This window comes from Caloenas nicobarica, chromosome 6, assembly GCF_036013445.1.
Source record: "Caloenas nicobarica isolate bCalNic1 chromosome 6, bCalNic1.hap1, whole genome shotgun sequence".
Lineage (NCBI taxonomy): Eukaryota > Metazoa > Chordata > Aves > Columbiformes > Columbidae > Caloenas > Caloenas nicobarica.
Window position 1 is genome coordinate 34,326,256 of NC_088250.1, and position 23,918 is coordinate 34,350,173.

At 40.9% G+C, this 23,918-nt stretch overlaps 1 protein-coding gene across 1 annotated transcript in view; it reads left to right on the top strand.

Moving 5' to 3' along the window:
• The first annotated feature begins 3,066 nt into the window (after nt 1-3,066).
• The window catches only part of GPR39 (G protein-coupled receptor 39), an 82,474-nt gene continuing 61,622 nt past the window's right edge, over nt 3,067-23,918 (top strand). The window contains exon 1 of the mRNA XM_065637521.1: nt 3,067-3,934. Coding sequence (XP_065493593.1) covers nt 3,067-3,934 — 868 coding nt within the window. The remainder of the gene's footprint in view (nt 3,935-23,918) is intronic.

The window sequence follows — 23,918 nt, forward strand, 5'->3', positions numbered from 1 at the left end:
AGTTTGTTCTTGCAAGATTCGTTCTAGCTACAACTTGTGCTAATGGTCACTTCTGGGGGCCCATCCTCATCAGGAGTTTGGAGGACTTGGCTTTTAATAAGACGGCAGTTGGCCAAGGACTGAATGCCCTGCAGCCCCTCCTGCCCTTCAGCTCAGCCAGTGGTCCATGGGCATGGCAGGATGCTGGATGGGAGACTACACAAGGTGCAGAAGATGAGCTTTGGACAATGGCCTAAAGGACGCGTGACAAAGCTCTGCTTTCTTCTGCCCCAAAAGGCCTTTCACCAGGCTGTTATCCAACGACCAGGCAAGAAAGCAAGCAATCCTTCAGGAAACACTGTAGACTCTGTTGAATAACAAACTGGGGTGGGTGATCACAGCAGCTTTATTATCTCTGAAAGTGAAAAATCACCTTATATACTACAGTGACAGCAATCCACCCTGCATGTCAATGTTTCTCTGGCTCCCACCACTTGTCACCTCCTACCAACAACTGCATCGCCACAAGTGTACAGGTAAACGTGATTGTGGCCAAGCGGGTGTTGCACAGAGACAGATGCCACCCTGTGCCCATGTAATCTGGATCTTCAGAATGCTCTGTTTTCTTACCAAGGGGCTGACTAGTGACTTGCTGCAGTATGTAGCATCCATGTAGTGCTGATTTTATGAAGAAATACGGTGTCTCTATCCTTAATGCTCTTGACACCTCTTTGGTGCTGGGGTTGAAGTCATGGTGTGCAATTGCAACAAATTGGGTCAGGAAGGACTCCCTGGAGCGTTCTCCCAGGAACAACTGCACAGGCTGCACTCACTTTCAAAACTGCTAACGGAAGGGCAACAACACAAAAATGAACTTGTGGTACTCACTGCTTCAAGGTATAGAGGAAAACTTAACAAAATCTCTAAAATTAGACCATTACACAAATCATAAGTTTATAAACTGGTATCACATCCACCAGGGTAAAGACTATGGGCTCTCAACCTCCATGCCACAAAGAGGAATTAAGCACATTTAGTTGGGGAGAAATGTCTCCCTCCAGGAAGATATATTTTTTTATAATCATCCATGATAGGGATTTTATGTATACCTCTGGAATACTCACTGCTGGTTTATCTAGTCCAGTAACCTGTGTAAGAGGGTTTTTTTCATAGTCTGAGTCTATGAGTATCCACAATTGTCTCTTTCCTTCCTATCCCCTTTGTGGCACCAGCTCTTTATTAGAAAGTTAATAAACTTTGTGTATGTTCTAAAGATAATATTCAAAACCGCAAAATTGCGTTCTGCATTTTATAATTGGTGTGGAAAAAGGGGGAGATCTAATCCTATTGGGCCTTCTCTCTCTTCTGCTCTCTCTCTCCCTTTTTCCCTTTTGATGGTAAGCAGCAAATTTTAATTAGCTTCATTTCCACAATTCAGTCATGCATATGTAATCTTTGTTCACACTTTTTATAAAGTAAAATTAAGTGAAAGAAATTGGGTAATAATAGAAAGCTTGTCTGAGCAGAACAAATGTGAATTATCAAACATAAGGAAAGATGACTGGGACTACAGGGCTTGAAGTTGTGCAAGGTTTGAGGTGATTTTTCTGAAACAGGAATGCATAAATAATGCATAGAAACAGGTGCTGATTATCCCATTTTGGGCATCTTTTGTTCATTATATACTTGGGCTGCTGAGGTGCAGTGATAACCACTGAATGTGAGGAGACTGCTTAATAACAGCTTTCTAATGTTTCTCTTTTATCATGAGCTGAAAGTGTCACATGAGCTTGTCTAGTTAATAAAAATCACTTTGTGAATCCACTGTTCTTAGATTTGGTATTGGACCAGATCACTGTACTGGGCCTCTCACTTGATTATAGCTGCAGAAGCTATTCTACTGGTTTGCATTGTAATTTGAAGGCTTCCTAACCCATATACGCACTCTCTAATTAAATGTTTCCAGGGGTTACCTTGGGAGCCTTCAGTGCTATGGTGTGAAACTAAAACTAAAAAATGCATTAAATTCATTCCCCCTGGGGTGCAACACAGGAGAGGGAAGTTCATTTTCATCCCCTACTACTACAGATTATTTGAAAGCGTGAGTATGACTGGGATTACTAACTTCATTATTTTTGTTATCTAACGTGAGTAGATGAAAATTTAAAAGGAGACAATCGATGTATCTAAATTTAGAGTTCAGCTTATTTTATAACTTCTGAAAAGACTCTTCACAGTCTAAACAGTTATTTAAGAACCTACCAGTTCATCAGCAGTATCAAAAAACCAGAACGTCCCGTTGACGTAAATCAGTCCGTGGCTGCACAAACTGTGTAACAAACGCTGCTGCAGCAGATGCTGAGGCTTTCATTAAAAGAAATGTAAAGTAGTGAAGAAATTTGGCATTGGTGCACGTAGAAGTAAAGTCTGAAGCTCAGTTAATGTTAAACTTGTGAGCAGATACTTTCTCTTCAGTGCCTGTTCACACATTCAGCCTGACTCCACCAACCTAACAGGCGAAACACCTCTTTTTGTTCCTGAGAAGGAGCTCCTATTACAGGAAGTGAATTTCAGACATGGTTGGCTTGCCTTTTTTTTTTTTTTTTGTCTAACCTTGCTTTGCTGCCAGTGACGAGGGATAGGCGAGATTTGGGTTAATGGTTAACAGAGCAGCTATAACCACACAGAAACTGTGACTTCCTCATGCTGGGGCTGGGCCTAAGAGGTGTCTTTGCTCATACAAGGAAGAGGCAAGTGTTGAAAGCACAGCAGTTCACACCGCAGAGCACTGAAGAACGGCAGCTTCACTTGATAAAGAGGAGGAAAATCCAAAAGGAGCAAGAGGTGTTTGTTATAAAGAGAGGTAAGAACTGAAACGCTTTCCTGCTCAGCTTTTTGCCGCAGTGGCTGTCACTAACAAAACTCACAGGTGTGGCCAGTTGAGACATTCTCGTTAATACCTGACTGCTTGAACCTGTGCATCTTGCTGAGGGGGGCAAAGCAACAAAGGATCTATTTGCTGTAAATTGGAACACCTGAGAGGGCAGGAAGGCTCTTCCTCCCTTTTTTCCCACCCAGGGGCTGCTCATGGCAGAACAGACATCATCTTCAGACTGTTCTCATCTCATTGACCATAGCCATGTTCCTGAATTTGAGATGTCTTCTTGGGTCAAGATCACTTTGGCCTTAGTGGATATCTGCCTCTTTGTTGCGGGCATCTTGGGCAACAGCATCACCATCAAAACCACAAGGATCTTGCAGAAGAAAGGCTACCTGCAGAAGGAGGTTACGGACCACATGGTGAGTCTGGCCTGCTCTGACCTGCTGGTTATCCTGCTGGGCATGCCGATGGAGTTCTTCAGTGCCATCTGGAGACCCTTTTCCACCCCCAATGGCAATGTGGCTTGCAAGCTCTACTACTTCCTTTTTGAAGCCTGCAGTTATGCCACAGTGCTGCATGTCGCTACCCTCAGCTTTGAGAGGTACATAGCTATCTGCCACCCCTTCAAGTTCAAGGCTCTCTCTGGACCCCGCACGGTGAAGCTGCTCATCGCCTTTGTCTGGGGGACATCTGTCATAGTGGCTCTGCCCCTGCTCTTTGCTATGGGCACAGAATATCCCCTGGAAGTCATTGAGGGCTACCAAAGTAAGACTGCCTGCACAAAGCCTACGCCCAGGCACCACTTCCCTGAGCTGAAGCAGAACATGACCATCTGTACCAGCCTCTCCTCCCAGTGGCCTGTCTTTCAGGCCAGCATCTTCAGCGCCTTTGCTGTGTACATCATAGTGCTGGGATCTGTCACCTTCATGTGCCGCAGCATGATGAAAGCCCTGATGATCTACAAGGAAGGAACTGTGGCAGTGAAGGGTGGACCGAGACATCAGGAGCAATACCTAAGAAAAAATGAGAGCTCGGAGGGCAAGAGCACTAGGAGACACATCATTTTATTTCTGGGTAAGAGCTCTGTCTTCCTCTGCCTCCCCTTCCCCCTTTCCACATGGGAAGGAAGCCTAGAAGCCTTCATTTTATCTCAGCAAGTTTCCTCAAATTGGGGATGTATGGTTTGAAACTGGTGCAAATTGAGAGAGAGGGATACTTTTGGTTGCAATTATATATTTTAAGAAACCTGATTTCCCTGCATGTTCTTTACTCACTCTTTTTGTCGTTAGAACAAGTGGGAGGGAAGAACAAGGAAAAATCCATTTACAGTCTGTTGTTTATGTCGTTTGATTATACTGCATGCCTACATGCTGCTATATGGGTAACAGGGTGCTGCTGCTTGACCTTTGGGGTAGCAATAGGCAACAGTTGCTTGGATATTAAGTAGCTCTACTTGCATGTTTTCCCATTAAATTACAAATATGTGCATATTTAGTAAGGCTCTTGATGGGAGGGAAGTCTGTCTTGCTAGATCTGAAGCTTATCCCACTCCGAAGGCATGTCCCTGTTAATTTGGGGTGCTCCCTGGAGGGTACTTATTTAGTCTCAGCAGTTGTGTCCAAGTGTTAAGAAAGCTGGGCTGGAGAGTTGATTTGGTCTTGCAAATTGCTGTTGCACTCTTTGAATTTTTTTCCTGGATTTATTTGAAGGCCTATAACCTTGGAATTATGGTTGATTCTGATCTCTCTAGCCACATTTGTCAGACGAAAACTAATCAAGCTGTCATTTCGCCAACTTGGAATCTTTCTGGGCTGTGATCCATGTAATCTCCACGTTTGTTGATGCTCTTAGAGGCACACTTAATCATGTTCTGGCTGAATTACTGCTGGTTCTTGTTTTGTTGGGTTGCTTAAGATGATGCTGGATATAATAAATGAAACATCTAGAGTAGGAGTGGACAGTAAACCTAGTATTTCTGTGTTGCTTTTTGGTGCCCCGCTTGATATTGTGGGGCGGGGAGTCGGAATTGGAACTCATGGGTCTTTCTGCAGCTTTAAGTAGATTTTTTTATTACTTTTGTTTGGTTAGTTGGGGGTTTTGTTTGTTGTTGTTGTTTTTCGTACTTGAGAATTCTGTTTCCTTTTCTAGTCCTGCCTTTGCCATGGTCTGTGGTTGGGATGTGAAGCTGCAGGGTAAGGAGCCCAGGGGGCATCCAGCTCCTTTCCTGCTGCACCTGTGTTAGAGGTGGGAACATGGTAAAAAACCTGTCTTAAAGCAAAGACAAATGACTCAGAGCTTTGGGGAAAGGGTGGAGCTGCACGCTGTACCAGCAGACAGGGTGACGAAGGCTTCAGGTGGGAGATGTGACACTCCAGGCTGTATAGAGCTCTTCCTTGTGCTCAGAGTGTTATCTAATGTAGAAATAATCTCCTCCTGCAAGGTGTCTGCCAGTCTGGGACGAGAGGCCCCATGTCTGTGTGATTAAAAGGGCTCTTGGTATCCTAAGTCCACAAAAAGTACTGATTTTTGGGTAGAGGCTTGGCAGCTAATGCTAAATACAGCACGTTGCACAAAGCAGAAGAAAAGAGAAAGCTCCGCTCTTTAAGTTAAGTGCTACTGTGGGATCCTTAAATGTCTGTGGATCTCTCTCCCATTGTAAATTATCTTCCACAGCTGCATTAAAGCCTAGTCTAACATCCAAATCCTGTAGCAAGTTCTAGCTAGGCTGAGAGGTGAAGGTAAATTGCCATAGTTTTTCTTCCCCTCCTTGATTATTGTTCTTGCTTGCTGATGGTCTAGTGTGGAACAGGGCAGACCTGGTGCTGCTCGCAAAAGTGTTAAAAAGCTAAATGAAAGGGATTCACTTGTCCTTTATTTTAAGAGAATTTGTTGCTAATGTCTGATGCCTTCTTTGTGCTTTCAGCTTTCTGGAGCCAGTAGGTACTTCCATGAACTCTCCAAAATTATTTCAGTGGCAAGACTCTTAATATGAGTCTTGCTAATCAGCTTGGGTTGTGAAGTAAATTAATAAACTGAGAAGGAAGAAACTGTGGCCTGCATCCCTGAGAACAATGCAAAGCAATTTAATTTGGATGTTTCATAAGAGTGATGCTTTAGGGCAGTTTTAACCCAGAAGAAATGAACATATAAATTGTTTACAAATTGCTGAATTTAAATATAGTGATTTAGAAGTCCTCTTTGTTTTTCATTTAACAGATGGGTCAAATTAAAACAAATACTTGTACATTCCCAACATATTTCACTTTTAATGTGAAATGTAAATGCCAGTATATAGCATGATGTCTTTGAACGTCTAACAGCAATAAAAACATTTTAGCATTTTCATCTTCTAGTTGTTAAAGTGATACATTCTATAAAACAGAGATTAAATTCATAAATCTCCTGACGATGAGAAAAAGCTAAATAGAAGGAGACACAAGACGAACCTGATGTCTTTTTAGTGTCATGTTATTGTGTGGCATTTGAGAAAATTCACAAAAATTAATTGTAAATGTCAAAGTGAAAGACTACTTGCTGTAGATAGTGTTGGTGCTTGCAGGACAGGCTCCAGATAGGGTGACGCCTGTGTGATGGTGGAGCAGGAAGGTGATAAGGGGCCAAGTGAGGAGAACACCACTGTGCTGGGAAATTGAGCTCAGGTGGGGAAGGGCTTTTGTCCAAGGAAGGTGGCTGTGAGGGTCAAATCCTTTGGCTTAAAGCCCAGGCGGTCTGGTTGGGGATTTGAAGTCCCTGATGTAGAGATATCAGTTCCTTCTCTTTCTGGCTACCTTACCATGCTCATGATGGAGAGGAAGGACTGGCCCAGTTGGCTGCCAAACCAACTCCACGCCTGCTGTTGGGGAGGGGATACTTCCAGGGGCTGTTCTGCTCACATTTTGGTATATTCGTCCCAGTGGAGGAATGCAAATTTGTCACAGTGTTTTGGAGAAAATCAATTCAGTTGTTATAAAGTAAGCTGTGCAGTGCTGTTCCTCCCAACTTCCTTCCCACTATTGTTGTTGGCTTCAAGAAAAACATGATAGCACGTGTAAGTCTCTGCTTAGTGCTGCTTCTCCTGAAATCGGGCATTTTGTGCTTTTGGGTAGATTGAGGCATACTTCCTGCAATCTCCTTGTGTGTAATTCGTTTAATCATCTTCTGGCTCATGTGCTAGAACTCCATTGAATGAGCCCATCTGTATGAGTAGCATAGATCAGACTGGTTGACACTCTGTAAGTTCCCTGTGTTTGTTGAATAGCAGGGAAAATGTAGCTGAACTGGGAAAGGAGGGCGGTGTGGGACAAGCCTCCACACAAGCTGCTGGTGGGGTGGGCTTTGGCAGCAGCAGCTCCGTGCCAACTGTGCCCGCTTCTTTGCCGTAGCTACATCCTTCTTAATCTAGTCTATAATACAAAGGCACATTTATACAAAAGCAGCCGCATAGTTTGTCATCAGATTAGATCTGACCTTGACATGTACTCTGCAATGAAGTAAGTTTTGACTACCCTAGATGAAAAACTTATTGTTTCTGAAGCTTCTGTGACACTTCCCTTGGCATGTTCAGTTTTGTGCTTTTAGCGAAAGCCTTAGTTATTTTGTATAAAGCAGCCTCAAGCCTACTACAGTAGATACATTGAAATAAAAAAGTCCTTTAGTGTTTCTACATCCTCTGCTTTTCATTGCAGACGCTTCCAGTTAGCCCCTTGGAGCAATACTCTCCTGTTTGCACAGTAGGGGGTTCCCCACTGCATGGGGCTACTAGGCAGTGTGGGTGGTGGCCATTTGCCAGCCAGTATCCAGGCAGAGCTTTTTAGTCTCCTGACTGTGATGCAATGTCTGTCCATCCCAAGATCTTCCTTCCAGAAGAGAGAAATATCAAAGCAATCTGGCTGCTATGAAAGTGTTCAGGTGGATGCATTGAAGAACTGTTGTAGCTGCAATGGTTGGCAAAAGCCAGAAATGCAGCTGGACCTATCTAATTGGAGACTCTGCTGGTACCAGCCCAACTGCACCAGCTCCCCTGTGTCAAGCGGGACAGATAATTTTCTCCATTGTCTCTTTCTTATCACTACAGAACTGTAGTTTTTCTGCTTTGGGGCCTTCTGCTGTAACATGAATTTCACCTGCCTATCTGGACATCAAATATCCTACAGGGAAGGGCACTGCGTATCATAATCTATGGCAGCACCTCCATCTGAGAAAGGCAGCATGGTGGTGTATCATGTGTTTTGTGTGTGTGTGGTTGGTTTTATTTTTTCAAAATTTTTTTTTTCTTTGTTCTAACACTTAAGTTTGTCAAATACACCAAGCGTCAATCTGAAGGCAATAGTAGTGGTGGTTTTGTGTGACGTGGTGTGGTACAGGTAACTTCAGGTCTAGCATGTTTATAGAGCAACAGCAGTTAGGGGCTTTACTGAGACTGGCAAGTGCTGCAAAAGGAAAGAGAGTCCCTGTCTCTAAATCCAAGTAAAATGACCAGAAGGGAAGGGCTGGAACAGCTAGACAGAAAGAGGTCAGTGACTTGATCGAGGCCACAAATGCCATGGAGAGTCACAAATACATCTACTGAATATCATGCTAGTGCTCTATCTGCTGGGCAGCCTGGCCTCTCTCCTGCCACTTTTTTGGTGGTGACTGTTAAAATGATGCCAGGCTGTTCTATAGCAATACCAATGCCACTGTAAGCACCATCTGCATCTGGCCATAAGCTAAAGCTAGAAAAAACTTCGAGTCAGAAAATAAAAAGATCTCTTAGAACTTAAGCTGGAGCACTATTTTTTTTCTCCATATACTAGTGCTGGCAGGTTAATGTTTTACTCAGAATAAAGGTATTGTGTGTAGAAATAGCCTTTCTAAAGATCACTAAGGAAATGTATTTCACAAGGCACTTGGCAAATGGGTTTTCAGGAGGCAGATTACTTCAAGTGGTTGTGAAAAATACATGGTTGTCATCTAGAAGATGACTCAGGCACAGTATAACTTGACAATGGTAGGACTTCTGTTACAGGAAAATTAGATGCTTCTTCATAGGCTGAAAATTGGCTGGGTTTTTTCCTAACTGCAAAAGGTAAAGCTTGGGGATAGAACAAAAACTGACAGAATAACCTAAATGATTAGACTCCAGAACACAGCACCAGCACATCTTCTTTAAACCAGGCTTCATTGACTCCTCTTGGTTCATTTCTTAAACCATTCTACTCAGCTGCATTTCTTCAGATACTTTGTTGGAGAGGTGCCTGAAGATAAATACATGGTAGCCTGGATATGGTTTTAATCTCTGTGTTTTATATGGTGTTTCCATCCATATATTACCCTGAGCAGGGCTTCAAATTACACAAGACAAGCAGGAGACTAAAGGCACCAGGTAACAGGGCTTGAGTAGGCAACATGAAACTCTTAGACCAACAGACTGGAGTCTGACCATTCAGCTGAATGGGACACCCATCCTCTCTCACTAGTAAGATTTTTCTTTTAGGTGCTGCTTTCTGGAAGAGAGATAAAAGCAAAAGATTTACCTACTGGTGTTCAGTAAAATTTGCTTTCCTCTTCTCTGCAAAGCTATTAACCTGATGTCAACAGCAAAACCGATCAATGCTGCTGAATGCTGGTAGCACAAAACTGAAGCTCAGCTATTCAGCAGATGACAATGCAAAGGCTGCATTCAGGGGTCATGGCTTCTTGGGGCAATTGTGTACAAACAACCTCCTCTGAAGACCTGTGGGACTTCTGTTGGTTTTAAGAAAAGTACATATCCACAGTAAAACAGGCTCAAGGCAAACTTCCAAAATCCAGATATCTGTATGTTCAGTTTTCCTACATTGTAATTTAAAAATGAACATAAGCAGAAACGAGCATAATTTTCCTCCGTATTGTACAGAAAGTAATTTATCTACTGCTGCTTTTAACTGGACTCATGTAATAGAAGATTGTGCTTTTGGCTTAAGTAGATGGTCTTCCTTTCCTCCTGCGCTGAGGGATGGCAAAATGGTACAGAGAGAAAAAGAATGGAAGAATAGGGACTAATTGAGGCCAGCACCCCCAGGGTATTTAAGACTTCTGTAGTTTTAATGGAAAAATCAATGTGTGATTACACTTTGCATTAGAGTACTTAAAAATTGCTTCAGCATGAAAAGTCTGCAGCTTTAAAAACAACTTAACCCTGCAAATACTGTAGTCATAGAACCAAATTCATCACTAGTGTAATCCATGTAATTCTCTATATGTGATATCCTGGCAGATACGGTTTCTTTGGACACCTGACTACTGTCTTCTGGGCATGAGAAGCCCATGAGGACAATGAGCGCTTTACTGGTGCTTAGTGAAAATAGCAGCCATGCTTCTGTCTTTCAGCTGATGCCTACAAGGGAACTGGTATTAATATTTCATCTGGTCTGATAGTGAGCTGTAGACGTTGGCGTGCTGCTTCAGTCTCTCCCATCCTGTGGCACGTACAGGTCAAGTATCTTTCCACTTCTTCGTGCTCTGCCATCTGTGTTGTCCAGAGGCTAAGTGGACAGCTGAGATTTCTTAAGTACTTCTGCCTTATATTGCCTTTGCCAAAAGTCTTTAAGCCTCATTAAAGACTGTTACCAGTGTTGTCCTTGAACTTAGTATTATTAATAGCTCTCTCTCTTACAAGCTGTAGATTATAAACCTATTGGCCCGTGGTTGTTCTGGCAACCCTACGTATGTGCTAAGAGAAGGAAGGAGGGAAGTGCAGGCAACGTCCCTTGCTGTGGCATCATGAGCCAGGAAGCAGGTAGGGGACTGATATCTTTGGGGAGCTGAGGTCTGGCCATGTCACCTCAGCCTCTGGAAAACACACTCTGTATCATGGCAAACCCTCTCTAGGACATGTTTTCTTACAAGTAGAAGCCTTGGAAGCTGATTCTTTCTTCAAATAGTAGATAAGAAAGCAATAAGATTTATTTACCTCAAAGTAGAGCATACCTGGGACAACATCTGTATTTCTCTAGGGTTGTTCAGCATGGAGAAGAGAACTCTCTGGGCAGACCTTATTGCTGTGTTTCAGTACTTAAAGGGGGCTTATAAGAAAAACGGGGACAAACTTTTTAGCAGGGCCTGTTGCGACAGGACAAAGGTATGGTTTTAAACTAAAAGAGGGTAGATTTAGACTAGATATAAGGAAGAAATTTCTTACAATGAGGGTGGTGAAACACTGTCCCAGGTTGCCCAGAGAGGTGGTTGATGCCCCATCCCTGGAAACATTCCAGGCCAGGCTGAATGGGGCTCTGAGAAACTTGGTTTAGTTGAAGATGTCCCTGCTCATTGCAGGGGACTTGGAGACCTTTAAAGGTCCTTTCCCACCCAAACTATTCTATGATTCTGTTAAATGAGTTGAGGGACATAGAGGGTCCTCAGACAGAACACAGCAGCCCTACATTAAGTAACTGTGTCCTGTCAATTTTGGCCTACTGCCTTCATTCTTCGGTCAAGAGATTGTCTTAAACATTAATTTTCCAATTTCTCTCTGTTTTCTTGCTATCTCTTCTGAGCCAGGCACCATGTTAAATGGAGATTGCTCTTGCAGCTTTCCAGTTAGATAGGACTCATTTGTGGCAAGTTCACAGATGATTTATTGAAGTCTTCACCTGTGAAAATGAAATGCATTATCTATTTCTCTATTGTTTCATATTCCAATTAAACCACATTTCACAAAATTAAATCTTTTGTTTTCCTTGCTGATGTTAAGACCATTATCTTTAAGAATGATTGCTAGCCTGTGAATTTTAATGGAAGTGAGTTTTAATTTCTGAACATTTATTAGTAATGTGAAGCTTTCAATTTTATTGTACATAACTTTTTGGTTTCCTAAAGGCAACATTTGTGTTATAAACTGAGAACCAACCAACTGCCAACCAGTATGTTAAAGATTATTTTCTTCCCTTTCATTGTTATGAGTTCTTAAACCTATAATTTTGCTGGATAGGTAGTACAGCTGAAAAACTAGTAAGAAGGAATTTTAAAGTTGTGTTTTCCGCTGAAGAGAAATAGTTAAGATTTCAACTTACATTTGGCACAGTGTGCTGTAGCACTCTTTTAGTCTTTTTGGGGGGCATCATAAGAATGTTTAGGTTGCTAGATGCCAGCTCTATATTTAAGTGAGAAAGCAGTTATCCTTCTGATCTCTGTGGATGCATGAATAACATCAAGGCCAAAAGATTATGGATTAAATGAGTCTGCCAAGAATCTCTTAATCATATAAATAGTGACTTACAAGGAAGGGTGAAACTGAGAAAGAGACCTGGTATTGTTATGAGCTAACTTTTCCCTGTTTCCCTTTAAGCTATTTTTAGGCCTCTGGCTAGTGTGTTTAATTCTCTCCTAAAAGCACTTGCTGTGTCTGTTGTTATGAATTTTGAAAAGCAGGTATTTAAGTTGCAAGTGCAGCTTATGGGGTTAGAGTTGGGGATCTCTCTGCCAGCAAGTGTATGCTTGGTACGGAAACACGTAGAGAGAGTTCTGTGAGCGCTCAGAAACGCATGATATCCACCTGCAAACAGGTGTGCATATGTAATAATTACCAGGAAACTAAACTTTACTCATGAGTATAAAGACACCCAGATAACATTGCTTAGCTATCCATCCTTGTCCTCGCTCAGCATAAATGGATTTCTTTTCTCATGTTTTATTAGGTAGCATCTGCACAGATATTCAAAAACACATTCTTCTCCGATCTCCAGCTGAACCCTGCAAAAGAGCTCAGATACAGCCCCTTTCAGAGGGTATTCTGAATACTTTGTTCCTGTTCGCATAGTATTTCTGCAAATCCACCTTGCTTTGCTCATCCATATAATATTGCCTGCTTGGTTTTTGTTGAATGTAGTGATAGTCTTACATAGTTAAAACAGAGTCTGCCTCAAGCTTGGGCTTTTGTTTTAGTGGTAGATCTGGCATGGTGCTATCTGAAGGTGATTTTGATTTGAAGATATTAAAACACTGCCCTGATTGCTCCTTCCTAGAAAAATCCCTGGAGTTCAATATATGTTTACCTCTCCTATTAAATTACAATAACTACAATTATTCTAGCACTTTTTCCATCAAGTGTAAAATTTAAATTGTGGAACTTGTTGTGGAAGCCAAAGGTAAAAGTGCGCTCCAAAAGAGTTTAAATCTAACCTTGAACGATAGTGCTGTCAAGAACAAGATATAATCTCCGCTTTAGAAAGTCCTGATATTGCTGAGTGCCAAAACCTTGGTGTGAATAGTACAGGAAAATCCCTCTATGCTTGTTCCTTCTCTTATAGAGGTCTATGCGTGATCATCACAGAGAAATGAATGGGCAGATGAGTCCTGGGTCTGTCCCAGTATGTTTATTCTTAATGTGAAACTTTCTGTACATGCTGCAATAGATAAGTAATTAGTCACTGCCTTCAGCCAGGTACAGGAACATGAGCTTTTTAAGATGGTAGAACAAAAAGTTAGATTGGACAAGAAAAAAATCTATTAAAATGGTCTCTCTCAAATTTTAGTTGTTTTTTTTTCCTACACTCTTCTGGGCCCCCCAAACATCAACTTTTCAAGAAAAAAATGTATTCGTTACTGGGTGTGGGTTTTTTAATCTCTGTGTGTTTATGTGTGTCAAAATGTTTCTCATTTGATTAGCTCCAGTATTAGGGTTTTTTTTCTTACTGTGCCTCACAATCTGTCTCTGCAATAAAGACAACTTTTGAGCTTCCTGATTTTGAAAATAAAACTGAACTTAAATTTGTCCTTTAAAGGCATTAAGAATGAAGGTCCTCACCAGCTGAGTCTCTTAGTAATGCTTAAGGATATCTATAGAAGTTCTTGAAACTGATATGACCAGCAATCAGACTTTCAAGTTAACTAAAGATTGCAGTACCTTAGCAATAAGGTACACAGAGATTCAAACAGTATTGTGGACGTGACTTCAACATGTCAGGTTTAACCATTAGATAAGAACTAACATGATATGGTGAAGGACAAACAAGTCAAAAGCAAGCACACTGGTCACGTTTGCCCATGTGCTTCTGACAGTGAAATTGCTAAAAGCCTTCTAACTTTCTGTAACAAGTTTATTCAACAGATCTGTCTGATTGGTTGAAAGAAAAGCAGGTCTAAAATGGATGGAAAGGGTTGTGTCACAGATGTTCAAAAGATGGTATTTAAGTGATCTTTGTGTCTTGACAACTGAAATACCTGAATTCTAGTGGTAGTAATGATGGCATCAACTCCTGCCAAAATGTGTAAAAGCATCTATTGGTATTTGCAGATGTACGCACACCTTTGAAAATCTTGGGCAATAATTCTATGGGGGTAACTTAGCTACTGAAGTATAATGGGTTAAAACTTTTTTTTTTTTTAACTCGAACTTTTGAAAAAATGCAATATCTAACAACCCATCTTGAGGCTGGGGAAAAGGGCTACTAAGATGACTGAAGGATGGGAAGACAAACCTTTAACAGAAGATAAACCCAGTTCGTATTTTTTGAATGTAGCAAAATGAAGAATACGGCTGGCTTTGAGTTGTCTGTAAGTATATTGGGGCAGTGAGTACCAAGAAAAGAGCAAGATCTGATTTGTACCCCGGTTTGAAAATCTTGCAAAACTGATTCAATAACAGCCATGTGCAGAGTGACTCTGGGTACAATCTCATTGTGCAGTGAGTTAGATGCTGTGCATCTTTAGACACTGCCCAGGGAGCCAAGCCTGTTTTAGTTAGGCTTTATGTCAGGGAGTTTGTAATTGCCTTTGCTTCAGTTGTAGAGCTAAAGGACCTTTTCTCCAGCAGGCACGAGCCTTCCTCTTAGAGACTTGAGTCTGAAAGTCATAGTATCCTTGATTAACTCTTAATTTACAGAGCTTTAAATCTATGCTGAGTATGGATTTGCTAATTGGGTCTATTAAAAAAACAAAAACAAACAAACAAACCCCCCCCACAAAAAAAACAAACAAAAAAGATTAAAATTAAAAAAAAAAAAAAAACACAAAAAAACCCAACAAAACACCACAACAAAAAAACCCCAAACCAAACAAAAAAACCACCCCAGCAACAGAAGAGCAAAATGAGAGAATTCTTCTGAAACTGCTGTCTGCTGGTGTGGTGGGTGCAAAGGGCCATGACCCCTCAGCTGGAGCAGTCTCTGAGCAAGGCCAAAGTAGATCTGATTAGTCATCACCTCTAGAGGTTTGTGAGTGTGTACCTACTCTCCCTCAGTGCTTCTCTTGTGCCCTTCCTAAAAGATTTTCCTCACCTAGTGTACTTGGGGGCAGCCTTGGGAGTTCATTGTTAAAAGTTAGTGTCTGGAGATTGAAACTTTCCATTGTCTTGATTCCCTTCCCTCTTTCTATTCCTGGTCATATACACGTCCACTGAATTCTAAAAAGCTTTTTGATAGGGACTTGAAATTCAAATGTCCCCTTTCTATCTATCTTCTGGTCCAAGCCAACATTTAAATGCATTCTTTTCTATTATAAAGAACATATTGACAATTTAGGAAACATTGTTCTGCAGTGCAAACGCTCTGAGATTACAAAATATTGTCATGTTCTCTGCATTGATCTAAATGATGGTGTTGGCACAAGAACTAATAGGTCTATAGAGGCCATGAATGAGTACAGACAGAAATGAGAAAATTTCTAATCATGAGAAGGACATGTTCAGGGACAGCCTTAAAGTGGAGAGCTGGACCAAACTAGTTTAGTTTCTGGGGCACAGACCATGATCATTTCTGCAAGTCTGTGATGCGGTTGCCCATGCTGGGACCGGAGGCAAGTCTACGGCCAGAAAGCTTAGGCCTCCACTGAGTTGGAAGGAAGAGGTTATGTATATTGCACCTTGGTGTGGCACTGTGTGACTCCATGTCCTCCTTTAGGAGGGTGCTGAACTTGCAAAGAAGGCCCAGCAAGCTTACCCGAGCTGAACACTTTCTTGGTAAATACATGTTGCCAAAAGGAGACTTCCAGAAAGCTGGCCTTGGACCTTACAGCTTGGTGCATACATGGGTCCCTGACCATGAGTGAAGGGTCCATTTCCTGGGTGTTTTGGGCTCAATCAAGGGCACGATTATCACCTGTGCTGCTCCTCCTCTTGCTGCCACAGGTCCACTCTGCAGCCTGCTTTGGTACCCTCCTTCAGAACCTACATGACCATCAGTCCCTAGTGTTCAAAACCCTGTCTTCGAGTCCCTGTCTCCAAGAGAGAATTGCTTTAACCTTATCAAATGGAAGAGAAATTTAAAATGGCTTAGTGTTTATTTGCTGGCAGGCAGGAATGTCCTCTAAATTGACGGTCGCAGCTTGAATGCGGTGCTGTACAACCAAATTTTAAGCTCTTGTTGGCCTTCAATGAAACAATGTTAAGTATGGGGAGCGGGGATATTATTTTGGCCCCCGTGGTTGTATGAACAGCATTCTCATTTTGAAGTTTTATACAATGAAGTTATATTTGATATTTGCATAATTCAAATAGATGAAATCCTCAAACAGACACAGAAGACTTGATTTCATTAACTTGGGATGCAGCCATTCCCATCTCTCATGCAAATGGAAAATGCCTTTCCTGTAAGTATACTTTAAAGATTCATTTCTTTCTCTAATCAAGTGGTGAAATCCTACCCACAGGAACCAGAATTGATTTCTTTTCTCTTCAGACTGAATAGCATAGACCTTATTTGGGTTCACTTCTGCCATGAAATGTAAGGTTAACCCTTCTGTGTGCTGCGAATCAGCTAAATGTGTTTGTTTGCTCCTTCAATGCACTGAAAATGTACACGGTGCAGTCATCCTGCAAATGTAGCCATCAGCTCATGGAAGCTCTGCCTATTGTCAACAGGGATCTATTCCTGCTGAAACCCTGACCTTGAAAGCTCATTTTTAAATTTCCTTCTGGGCCTTGAACGCTGTAATTGATTACAGTTGTTTTGGTTTTAGTCTTTAACAATCAAGGTGAAGAATTGCTCCCAAATTTCTCAAGATGTCAGGAGGAAGGCAGCTTCCCTACATCGCATAGACAGTGTCAAGGAACCACAATGGACTCTCACAAGCTGTCCACAAAGCACTGATGTTTCTGGTTGGAAGTGGAAATTGGACAGAAATGCTCTTCTCTCAGAGCTGGTACCTGTGCCTTGCTCTCTATGGGGGACCTCTTGGGGCACGAGAGCTCCACTGCATTAATGTAATTTAATAGGCATCAGTGGAGAATTAAAGGTAACCAGTGTTGGTCCAAGTAGTCTTAAGAAGCAGTCCCACATACTATGTAGTCTGAGCCCATGGCTGGGACTCCTGCCCATAGCAGTGCTTAAGCGAATGTTCTCCTCTCCTTATTGCTGGATTGTCTTTGCATGTCTCTGTATGCTATTTTCTGGTTCACCTTCTTGGTAATAGAGCTCTGCATTTTATTTTCTGTCTGTCAGATATATCACACTTCACTTTAATTGTCTTATGTTAGTTGAAAACAGTAGCCTGACCCCTTGACCACTGTGGTTCTCTGAAACATTTCCCAGTGGAGCTGCTTTAAAATTTAAAGAAAAAAAAAAAGTATTATTTGGTAATTTGGGATGCTTAGTTTCCTGGTTCTCTTCACCTTAGAACAAAAAGTAGTCATTGGAGAGGGTTTTTTGTCTGCAGTGCAAGTGAATTGATGGTGTGCTCTGTCTCTCCTGCACACTTGCCTGCCCTGTCGAAGAAAGCAGCAGGAGGTCAGCTGCACTGAACGGCTCAAGAAAAAGTCCTGGGTTTTCCTCTTGTAGTAAAGGAAGATTTTACTCTGGCACTAATTAGAAAACTCTCCCTTAGGTGTATATGCCTTTCATGGTATTTGACCTCTAAAATTCCTGTGTAGGGATGCACACTGGGCAGCAAGCACTGAGCTTGCTCTGGTGTTTTGGTTCCTACATCAGGTGTCAGCTGCCTTTCATGAATGAGTTTAAAAGTTCAGCGTGGTGGTTCCCAAGAGCTTTAGATCAGTCTGGCTTCACTGCTTCATTTCATTAAACCTTGCACTGCTTCTTCAAACCTCTGAGTTGCCCACACTGCTGGGGCACACAAGGCCTGATACCTGGTATCAGCTCAAACAAAGGAAGCAGCAGACTGAGATATACTCTGTCTCTGCTTTTCTGGGGGTTCACGTGACACCCCAAAATGTGGCTTTTTTGGCACCAGGGAATGCTGAAATGATCTATATCTATATACACCCACAGACACATGTGTATATGTACATACATATATAGGAGTATTGACTAATTAGGAATAGCCATTATCACCAAACCATTTGTCTTACCTCAAGGCACATTCCTCATGCTGAGCAGCTTCCTCACACTTTGGAGTTACAGCAGCCCAGAGCCCTCTTGGGTGGCAACATGGTACATTTTACAAGAAAAGCAGCCCAAAATAATGGGGCCTGAAACAGTTGCTTCATCTGTGTGTATCTGGAAATTTTGGAGGTTTCTTTTCAGTTTTGGGGTGAGTTTTTGGTTTGGTTTGTTTGTTTTAGTCTTTAAACAGAATCGGCTCAGGGGGCCCCAGATCCCATCCTGAGCAGCCACATTTCGGAAAAAGCCGCATTCACCCAAAGCCCCCAAAGGGCAAGGCAAACACCACGCTTGTCAGGGTGCACTGAACATCAATGCACTGAATTCAGTAGGAACTAGAAACACTTCAGACTTTTGGTGGAAAAAATCTTGTTGACTGTTCTCTACTGAACTCTACTTTCAAGTCATTTCAGGTCAGGAATAATTGCCATCTTTACATTATCATTTTCAAATTGTTTCTCCCTTGAAGCAACACTGAGAAAGTCAGTGTCCCTAAGGTTCACATCTTCTTTATTTAATTTTCCTGCTATTTTAATATATCAATAATTCTGATCATTTTTGCTCAATATGGTTTTGAAGAGAAAATTCTGAGGCATGAAAAAAATCTGTTTAAAGTGAAACATCATGCTTTTGATCCAAGGACTAATGTTCTATAGGAGGAATAGAAACAAATCTCACGATAACCCCTCTGCTTTCCTAAAATAGAAAACCTGCCTAGTTAATGAATATAAATGAACTTACATTCACTTCCTTTTTTCGAGGTTACTAAAGCTGATTAACATTAGGTACTACAATTTATTTAAAGCAGTTGAGTAATTATTCTACTTCCTATCCCATGAACATGTAACTTATTTATTACTGAGGGGTTTTTTTTGTTTGTTTAAAATGTATCCTTGAAATCACATTGGGGACAATCTTTGTCATCAGAGTTTTAAAATAAGTATTTTTACAATGAGTAATTCTGGTATACAAGCAAAGAAGAAAAATTGGGCAGTGATATAGAAATTCAATACGCTGTGATGTATTGTCTTACAGGAAAGGACCTGAAAACCTTAGGAGTGAAATAATGTATTGACAATTCGGGGTTACACAAGTAGAATTCAATATACAGCATAATTAAATTAGAAATTGATAGCTTCAGCAAAACAAAACAGGTTTTTATATAAAATTTAAAACCAGTGAAGCTACTTTGCTTTATTGTGACACTGGGTGAATCAAGGGGCTTTGGCTGCAAGTTATTTTCCAGCAGATCATCATAAAGTGACTTGTATGTGTTGGCCTTTCCCGTTATGTTAGTCTAATGAGAATTTACTCTCTGCTTGCTAGTAGAGGCTGCCATAGCTTCTGCTGTGTTGTTAGTTAGGCCAAGCAGGTTAAGTTACTCTGTCTAGGTCTATCTTTGCTAAAATTGCCTCTTTCTCTCCAACCATCCAGGATTGAGAAAGACAGAAGTGGGCAGATACTGGCTGCAGTCAGAGGTGGCCAGGAGCTCTGCAGTTGTGAGGATTTTGTGCTCTTGGCCCTTGCTGTCCCTTTTGTTAACTTAAATAAGCTTGCTGTTGGACAGAAATCGCTTTAACCTAGTTAAAAGTTGTTCTCTAAGTCTGCGTAGTTTGAGATACTACCAGAACCTTCTTTGGGCTGGGAGCGCTTTAATTCCTTATGCTTGGTGATCGTCTGTAAGGGCATGTACAATTGTGTGCGAAGGGAAAGAAACACTGAGATTCTTAAACTCAATATTATTATTTTAAAGGTAGTAACACTGTTTTATATTAACTATCACTTCAATATGAAAATTCTATTTCAGGATTAACAACTAAATCATAGGTACCTCTAGCCAAAATAAAGTGTTGACGTGAGCACCATAACAGAGCAGAGAGTTTCAGTATTAGGTCGTCTTTCCCACAAGAATGCATGTACAGCTCTCATTAATATTTGCAAGTTCTGTGTACCTACCTGTAGAGGAACATACACCACTTAAAAGCAGGGGGAAAATCAAATCAAGTCTGCCTTGGAAGTTTCCCTGCTAAAGCACTTGAACCTCATCTACGGAGTATTATGGGACAGAAAAAAGTTCTGCAGCTGGTGAACTTCATGGCAAAGTTTCATTTCATCCTCAGACTAGTTTTAAAAAGACAAGTTAAAATAAATATTCTACATTCTGCAGATGTGCAGACAATTCATGAATAAAATGTAATTCTACAAGCAGCCCATTATGGCTATAGTAACAAGTTAAAAAAATTCAAAGCAACTGGATGCTGCTCATTTAGAGTCACCAGCTTCTGAAAGCAACGATATATCCAGTAGCCTATCCTGACATAGCAGGAGCTGTACTGATTTGTATGAATCTAGGTATTTCAGTAATGTATCTTGTAATTTATCTGTTACATGGTAGTATTTTGGAGCCCAATCTGAGATGAAGAGCCCCTCGTATTATGCACTGTGCAGACAAGAATAACTATTGTCAAACCATACACAATCTATGTAGTTAAAACCAGAAAAATGGTAAAAGGGAAATTCAAGATATACAGTTGATCTTCTGTAGCTTTCATTAAAGCAACTGTTGCATAGTAAGTGCATCTATTAATATTTTGAAACTAAATAAGAAAAGTTTATTTACTGAAGAATAGTGGCTCAGCTACTTCTGAGAACTACAGGCTGCATGACAACCAGGCAGCATGTTTTAAGTATTCAGTTTTACGTTTTCTGAAAATGCATGTGCAAGAATCTTCTTTGTAGAAACAATTGTTTTTCTTTGAGTCCACCATTACCAGGGACTCCAATGTGTTGCATTTTTCAAGTTACTCATCACAGGTTAGTAGATTAAAATGAACTGCAGTAAGTTGTCAAAGGGAGATGGATTTGAGTAGCAAGAAATGCTGCTGGTAGACTTTCATTGTCAGCCACCTCTGACGCTGGTGTTGGAAGATGAAGAGGATTATTTGTACCAGCTTGTAGCTGCTCAGAGAAAAAAAATAACTTCTGTGTATTTGCAGATTAGGCTAGACATAGGCTTTGCTTCTCTGAAGAAAACTCATTAATATAACTTGCATTGAGGCTCTGAAGTGCAGCCTGTTTGTATTTCTCCCTTGGCAGTGTTAGAAAACCTCATCTCTCCCTGGTCTGCATTTGAACAGTCTTCATTTTTCTCTCTTTTAGATAAAGGACTTCTCTGCTTTAAACACTTCCTCTCTTTCTCTCTCATTTGAGCATGGAGATGTTCAGAGTTTTGTTGTTTTGGGGTGTTTTGTTTGTTTTTTTTTCATCTGGAGCCTGTGCAATAGTCCAACTATTTGCTTTAGGGTGTCTCTGGTTTGTCGCTTATGGGCAGTCATAGTTCCAAATGCACTGACTACAGCTCTCCTGGGTGAGTCTGTTTTGTCTGAATGTGTCTTGGAGTAATGCAGAGACAGCCCCTGCAAGCTTGTTTGTTCGTAGTCCTCCGCATTCAGACACACTGGTGCATTAAATGTCTGTGCTTTATGCATTTAGGATGGCAGATTTCTCATGACACGTAGGGTGTAGACTTATAATTTCTAATAAATTTGCAGCTTCATGTGCAAAAGAATTATATGGAGTGTAGAAAAATTAAGAGAGCAATGAAACTGTACAGTTTAATTGAGGCACACATCACTCCACAGGAATAGCCATTTGTCTGAGTGATTTTTGGTGTCACTTTAATGCTTGCTGCACAACCAAATATTTTCAACTTTTCAGAAGACCAGCATTTGATGCTAATAGTCCAGGTTTTCTGAGCTCATAACACCACAATGTGAAGAAATGAATCTGAAACCTCTTCTTCCTTTGTCTTCCACCCATATGCTGGTTTTAGGTCAATCAGCAATGAACAAACATGTGGGATCTCTAAATGGGATAAATGTGTACAGTTTACTACTAGAACTTGGTTGAGACCAAATGTGAGTAATCAATCAGTTTTTGGAGACTGATCTTCCTTTTTACCCTACCTGCAATCCATTTCTCCTCAGCTGGCTGAACAGCAGTCTCTGAGTATGTACCTACAGATAATACAAGAAATTGTTTTGAAGCCTTTTCTCCCCGAGTGTCTTCCCTGCCTTTAATTTGGTAGTTTATATGTGGAAAATATGATTATATAGACTGTGATTTGACAGAGGGTGTTTTCTCCTTGAATGCCCCTAAGACCAAAAGTGATTTGTGAAGTGTCCACCAGTTTATGCTTCAAAGACAACTTCCTCTTTGTAGCTTACGAAATCCTATAAGCCAGAAATGTCTCATGTTCATAAAATCTATGGCTCCCTCTTGCATCCTAGCCATAAGAGTTTTTATAGGGCTCTCGTGCTCTTCCTCAAGCAGGCAGGACAGTCGCCTGAAAACAAGCACCAAATCTGTTGACTAGAGGTATATGCATAGTCTTACTGAAGAACTAATATTGTCTGCTCTCATGCTTTGGAGTCAGGCCTAATAGGACTTCTTAATTCTCTGATTGGAGAATGAGGCGGCAGCTTCATAAAACTGTATTACTTGTTAACTGTTACAGATGAAGATAATCTGAAACACAAGAACTATCAATAACAAAGAGCACTGGACAGAAGATTTTCTATATTGGAAATTGCCCGTCCACAGCATACTAAAGATTTTATTCCTTTCATAAGTCAGGTTTCTGACATCACCCAAAGCTCTTAAGACTCAGATTTTTATCCTTCTGTCCAGCTGCCTGTTTGTTTCTTTTTGAGAACCAGGTAAGGGTTTTCTCTTTGAGACACCTTTTCCATGCCCCAGCACCATACACTGAAGCATATGTGTATATTTTGCTTACAGTCTGGCCAGAGTTCTTTATTATTTAATTTACTTGCAATTAGTGTTCTAAAACTGAAACTAATTTTACCCCTTCACAGTTATAGAGCTCGCAGCAATTGCCTCAGTGCTCAGTAGTAGCAAACTCTCTCCCTCATTCGTCCCCTCTTCCCCAGATCAAAAGTAAATAGGATTTAATTTCATTCCCCAGCCCTACCTTAAGTTGTTCTGTCTCAGCGGCACCATCACTTTATTTAGTAAGTTTCGTTCTTTGCACCTTTTGAAATATACATGTTTACTAGCAGTAACTTTGCTAAATTTGTGACCCTTGCACTTGGGGACTATGCCCGCAGGTCCTCTGTGTCTTTACTATGGAAGCATTGGACAGAATTTCAAACAGTGTAGCTGGAAGAACAACCACCTCCTGAGTATCTTTTTCTTTTCTTTTAAAAAGCAGCAGAAACTATTTCAATGACACACACAAAGATTTGTGTTGCAGAATAGCTGGAAATAGGGTTTCCCTCCATTTGTATTCATGACAGCTTCTACATATCCAGCTATCAAAACCTATTATGAAGAGCTGTATTGTAGTCCAGAATAGATTTTTTTTATGCTTGTCATAATACAGATCTATAGGTAAATTTGTCAATGATACATCCACTGTCATATTGCCACATTTCTTATAGAAAATATTCTTAATGAAAACTACCAAGTCCAATATCCTTACTGTGTAAGTCTGAGCTTATTTGGCTGCTCAGTTTTAAGAAGAATATTTTAAAATGTCAGGGTTTTTTTCAGTTTGGAGCAAATTTAGAAACACAACATTGAAACTAATTTACTGGGCTAGTTACTTTCTACGTCCTGTTTTTTAATAAGGTACGCATAGTCCAACAAGCTGCTTTCTATGACTTCCAGTGCTAGATTTTTTTTTTTCCTTCTTCCCATTTATATGAGATGTGTCCAGCCCATGTTAGCAGCTTATTCTGGAATGA